The sequence below is a fragment of the Phoca vitulina genome, unplaced genomic scaffold (genome assembly GCF_004348235.1).
Source record: "Phoca vitulina isolate PV1807 unplaced genomic scaffold, GSC_HSeal_1.0 scaffold6, whole genome shotgun sequence".
Taxonomy (NCBI): Eukaryota; Metazoa; Chordata; class Mammalia; order Carnivora; family Phocidae; genus Phoca; species Phoca vitulina.
In genome coordinates this window covers 55,558,524-55,564,598 of record NW_022589709.1, presented here as the reverse complement: position 1 = coordinate 55,564,598, position 6,075 = coordinate 55,558,524, and the positions used below count along the sequence as shown (strand labels likewise).

Genomic DNA, 6,075 nt, shown 5'->3' with positions numbered 1-6,075 from the left:
AGGCAGAGGGAGAGTGAGAAGCAGACTCCCCGCTGAGCAGGGAGCCCAATGTGGGGCTTGATCTCAGGACCCTGGGATCATGACCTGAGCCAAAGGCAGATACTTAACCGACTGAGCCACCCAGGTGCCCCTATTCTACGTTTTTTTTTAATTTACCTCTGCTTTCCTAGCAGCTAACACAACTTGTTTTTATTTTGTTAAATTTACCTGATTTATTTTTTTTCCTTTTTAGTCTGCAGATTACAAAAATAAGAGGAATTATTGCAAACAGTTGAAGAGCAAATTGTCACACATCAAGAAGATGGTCGGAGATTATGATAGACAGAAAACATAGAAGGTCTGCCACACGCTTTGAGAGATTAAGAAGTATTTGACATCTCTGCAATGTTATCAAGAGGCAAAATGACTTTGGATTTTAACCCAGGAGGCCAAATCTTTGTGATCATTACAAAGTTTTGGTAGCTTTAATTCATCAGTATTGAAGCATTTTATAAATAGCTTTTGATAATCAACTGGGCTGAACACTCCAATTAAGGGTTCTGTGCTTTAAAATTCATCTATTGTATTAAGGACTGACTGACTACAGGTTGAGGTTTTTAAACCTTGAAGGAACGTCCCACGGTGACCTGTGCTGTGAACTTGCACAGTCTTTTCTTAAAACGTAAGTGAGCTCATTAGTTCCCATAGGTGATCTCATCCATTCCTCCCAGAACTCTGCCTTCAGAACTGTTATTTATAACCAGTCCTTCTCAGGTAAGGAAACTCGGTCCCTGCAGTGAAGTCTCTGAAGGGAAAGTGCCTGTTTCCTGGCTTGCAGTTTTTGTTCAGTCTGTTTTGTGACTTGAGTCCATGAATAAAGCCCCTGGCCTTTTGTATGTTAGCTAATAACTATGGCTAGTGCATTCTACCAACCTCCCTATTGATTTTTTTTTTCTGTGTATCGTGGTGTTAAAAGAGCTTTTTATTGTTTTATGAAATTATCCAGAGAATAAAGATCATGTAAAAATAACAAATTGTGAAACTTAAAGATTGTAAATATATATTTACCTTTTAAGAATCAAAATTTAAACCTCCTAGTTAGAATTCTGTTGTGTATTCTAAAATACTTTGTAATCTTTTATGGTTTACATGCATTGTTTTGTTTTCTTTTTTTTAAACTAGGCTTTTTCATTATATCAGAGTATCTGATGACGTTGCTAATTCAGTTGTGACTTGAATTGTATCTTAATGTTCAAGTTCTGTATATACTTTCTAAGCTATTAAGCCTGGTGTTGTCTTTCTTTCATATAGTTGTTTGACATCATTAGTGCTATTAAGTTTGGAGTTTTATCTGTTAATGTTTTAAACTATTTTGGGTGCTGTGCTGATTACTAAATTTCCCAGTCTTTTGGCTATCAGAAGGCTGATTTGTCTGGAAACAGAGGGCAATCCCACAAAACATCAAATTATTTCAGATGGTGCCCTCGGTTCATCACTTTTTTGTAACTTAAATTTTTATTAGTAAATGAAATTAGCTGATAGTGGGCATATAGCTAGCCCAGTTGATTGTGATTATCCCCTCAGTTTAGAACTATTTTTGTGAAAATTTTTGAAGAATAATCTTTAAATAATCATTAGTATACCATTCAGACACTTAAGTATGTAATTCTTTATATACAAGTCTGAATCATTTTCCAAAGATACATCTTAAGATGATGTTTCTATTATAACATTGATTCATTTCTTCAAATTGAAGAAATTCTTAATTTTCCATGTGCTGTACATGCTACAAAAGGTAAGAGTTCATAGTTTTCATACCTTTTGGTTTCACACCAAATGGTGAAGACTCTTGAGCAACTTAACTCATTTTTATGTATGCTAAAATTTAAATTTCTTTGTTCTTGGAAGTCAGTGTACTTAGATTATGAAGATGGCAAGGATGCCAGGGTTCTGACAAAACAAAACTATACAGCTGAACGAACAAAATCAAATAGCATGAATTTCCATTGTAAAATTGTGTCAGAAAATTGGACTTAAAAATAAAATACAAGAAAATAATTTCTCAAATGTGGTACTTAAAGACCACTTGGGATTAACCAGCTGGATGTAACTAAAGAACCACTTAGGCCGATTTCTAGTTTGGAAAACAAGACGTTTAGATTAGATGTTGGAGGTCTCATCCATCTCTGACCTGAGATTCTTACGTCTGCAGTCTGCCTTCTATTTTAAACGATTGTTCCAGAAATTCTGTTGTGAAAGCATGTGGTCCTGCTGATGAAGGTTAACTGCACACAGGGATGCCTTTACATAGGTGCTTCTGTATTCACAGTAGATAAGATCAATATTTTAATTTCTCTTTATTTTGAAAAATTTAAAGAAAAATAGAAAACTATAAACACATATCCATCTGCCAGAAAGAACAGGTGTTAGTTTTGTCATATATGCTTGTATTTTTTGAAATAAATTGAAGCCTATTGGTATTTATAGTAAAAGTTACATTGTATACACACATATATGAAATTATCATTTAATCCTTGTAACATTCCATTGACATGTAATCATTTCTCATTCTCATTTAACAGGTAAGAAAACTGATGATGTGGTAGATTAACTGGTCCACTGTCAAAGACAGTAGCAAGTGATTAAATAGGATTGGAATCTTGGTCTGTTGGAATATTAGGTTCTGGGCTCCCATTCTAGGTTGACTGTCACTAAATTCATGGGTAAGATGGGATTACTGTGTCTGGTGTTAATAAAATATATTTTTAGTGCATTTTAAGTACTTTTAATTGACGTAAAATGCTTCGTATGAAATATCGGAAGTATCTGTAAAGACCTGAATAGGTGTGCGTGTGTAAAGAAGGGTACGAGCAGGAGAAGAGTTCTCCAGTCATGGCTCTGGGGACTTTGAGTTGAGGCTGTAAGAGTCCCTCACACAGAGACATGCTCCCTGCTTCATCACTGTGATAGAAGTATCTCCTCTGGACATCTCTGAAAGCTCAGCTGGAGGAATCAGGAATCAGACCCCGTCTCCTGGCAGCTTGTGGTTCTACATTAACTGTGTAACTTCTGTGGAAGGACAAATGACTTAGATGGACGGCTGTGTCATCCCTCCTCCTGCATTTCATACTGTTCACATGTCTTTTAATGGGAACAGTTTTCACAAAGAAAAATGCCCAAGTAACTTGGGTAGTTTATTTATTTTTTTATTTTATTTTATGTTTTTTGTCAGAGAGAGCACAAGCAGGGGGAGTGGCAGGCAGAGCAGGTAGAGGGAGAAGCAGGCTCTCTGCCAAGCAAGGAGCCCAATGTGGGACTCGATCCCAGGACCCTGGGATCATGACCTGAGCTGAAGGCAGACGCTTAATCGACTGAGCCATCCAGGCGTCCCTAACTTGGGTAGTTTTTAGAAAGCACTGTTAAGTTAAAATAATGCCACTTTGCAGTTTGAGAAAAGCATGGAAACATAATTGATTTTGTTGGGGGGGGACTGCAACCCAATGTAGGCGTCCCCCAAGATTTCTAGTTGCTGTCACAGGACCCTCTCGCTCTTCCCTGCTTGTGTCGTCCTATTCTTGCTTTGCCTGCAGCAATTACTTGCTTTGTGACCTTGGACAAATTACTTAGCCTTCCCGCCCCTCAGTTTGCTTATTTGTGTAAGAACTGTGTGTACCTGATCTCATAGTTGTTATGAAGGTAGTTAATGTAGGACTTAGAACAACAGTCCTTATCAGAATGTAATAAACATGGCCAGTTAAACCAATTTCCCAAAGCTGGAAGGTGAGACTTGAAACAAGTTTTTAAAAAACAAATTGTGTTTTAAGAGTGTATGTATCATCCCAATCCTTACTGGTCTGTGCTGGGTGCAGCGTTAGGGTATGAGTTCTTTTGAATTTTAGATAACTGCATTAGGCTTGGCACTGTGACTTAATAGATGATGAACAAGTGCTATAACATGTCAAAATAAGGATTATTCTATTCTGTTAAAAGCAGTTGTGGAGGTTTTTAATGAGTCTCTGTGTGAGAAAGTATCTTTACAGATACTTCCATCAAGTTCACCTCTCCCAGTCTCCAGAGTTGTGCATGCTGAATTTCAGCGTAATAACACTGGCTGAGCTCTTCATAAATTCATTAGCCCTGGGGACTGTGTTCAGCTACCCATGGGCAAAGATCAGACTGTTCCATTCTTCATAGCTGTCCCTTAGTTTCACTAGTTGAAACATAAGGCTAGGTTAGATCCATTTCTTCTCCCAATTTGTATACAATTAGAATGTTGTGTCAGCCACAGTTATGGCAAGGGATTACCATGGATTTATGCACGTTTTGTTTTGCCTTGGTACAACTCCTAGTTAAGATCTATGACTAAAATATATACAGAGGAGAGTAAATTTCACAGTTGTGAGTTTGAATGATCCAGCCTCCTCTCCACAAATATACTTTACTAGGGACTCCTGTCCTTTTTTTTTTTTTTTCTTTCATTCAAAAGAAAAGCCTTCCCTAGAGGTACCTGGCTGGCTCAGTCGGTTGAACATGGGACCTTGATCTCAGGGTCATGAGTTTAAGCCCCACATTGGGTGTGGAGCATGCATAAAATAAAAATTAAAAAATTTTTAATTAGGGCGCCTGGGTGACTCAGTTGGTTAAGCGACTGCCTTCGGCTCAGGTCATGATCCTGGAGTCCCTGGATCGAGTCCCGCATCGGGCTCCCTGCTCGGCAGGGAACCTGCTTCTCCCTCTGACCCTCCCACCTCTCATGTGCTCTCTCTCTCTCATTCTCTCTGTCTCAAATTAAAAAAAATTTTTTTAATTAAAAAAAAGGTCTTCCCAGACTGATGGATAGTGAACATATGCAAGATACATGCTTGGGGCTTGGGGTTGTGGCCACTTGTCCCATAGGAATGCATCCTGTCTTGGAACATGATGGCCAACCAGAATGGAGGAAAAGAAAAAGGAAAAAGTGGAGTTTGTGAAGGAAGGGAGGATAGAGGGAAAGTAGGAAGGGCAAGGAAAGAGTGTGAGTCCTGTGAAGAGTTAAAGATGTGGGGGAGGCAAAAACGAAAGATGACTGGCACTGGGAAAGAATCAGCAATGCCGAATTCTCCTCTCCTTTTTAAAGACAACACTGAAAATAATAAGGCCTTTGTCCTCTGGGGGGAAATAAAAGCTGGTAATGGAGTTGCCACTATGTTGTGTGTAGGTGAAAGTATCGTTTGTGACTTGCTTGTTGGTCACCCAGCTAGTGTGGCAGAGCCTGGTTTTAAATACAGGTCTTTCCAGTATCATGCAGCATGGTTTGTGTTTATGTTTTTGAGGGGGCAGAACACAAGGGAAGATGTTGGTACCAACAAAGCAATATAGGCAGCAGAGGGGGGGAGCGTATGCTGATGGGGAAATAAAGAAGCTCCAGTTCCTGCAGTTCCTTCCCACTGTTCCTCTCGTGGATGTAAGCTTTTTCTGATGCTCTGGCTGGACCTTGCATCTCCATTTCTCAAGTGTGGGAAATGCTTAATGTCGTCTAAAAAAAAAAAAGCCAACCTCCAAGTAGGTTAGTAAATGCATTATTTGTTGTCTTACTGAGGACTATCGCCCACGAAACAGTATTTCAGATTGCTCAGAACTGCTCTGAAACTTAGCTTCACAGGGGGTTATGTACGCAAAAGCGGGAAGCGGTAGATGTGCTTGCAAGCAGTTCTCTATGATTATGTGTCACAAGGTACAATCAGTTACGTTGTAAAAATTCAGCTTCACTGATTTACACATAGACGTGTGAAAAACGCTTGGGTCATCTTAATACATTGTGCTTCTATCATATTTGTTAAAAAATATTGCCTGTAGACCTCTGCCTAACTGGTTTCCACTTCTTGTTTTTGGTTTCCGCTTGAGGTCACCTCAGACAGTCACAGAAGGCTGACATCTTTAGCCTATTTTAAGGCACTGCAGTTTTCATGCACGCTACTATTTCCATATGTATTAGCAGGCATCTCAAGCATCTCAAACTTGTCCCAAACTGAACAGATCTTATCACCCCCCATTCTCTCAGAAATTGCAACTCTAACCTTTCAGTTGCTCAGCTGAAAACTTTTGGGTCATTGGATC

At 39.1% G+C, this 6,075-nt stretch overlaps 1 protein-coding gene across 3 annotated transcripts in view; it reads left to right on the top strand.

The window, feature by feature from the left end:
- Window positions 1-2,740, top strand: part of OCLN (occludin) — a 52,324-nt gene extending 49,584 nt beyond the window's left edge. For all 3 annotated transcript variants that reach the window (XM_032404262.1, XM_032404259.1, XM_032404260.1), the window contains one exon: window positions 233-2,740. In XM_032404262.1, coding sequence (XP_032260153.1) covers window positions 233-334 — 102 coding nt within the window. In that variant the 3' untranslated portion in view covers window positions 335-2,740. The remainder of the gene's footprint in view (window positions 1-232) is intronic.
- The last annotated feature ends 3,335 nt before the right edge of the window (window positions 2,741-6,075 follow it).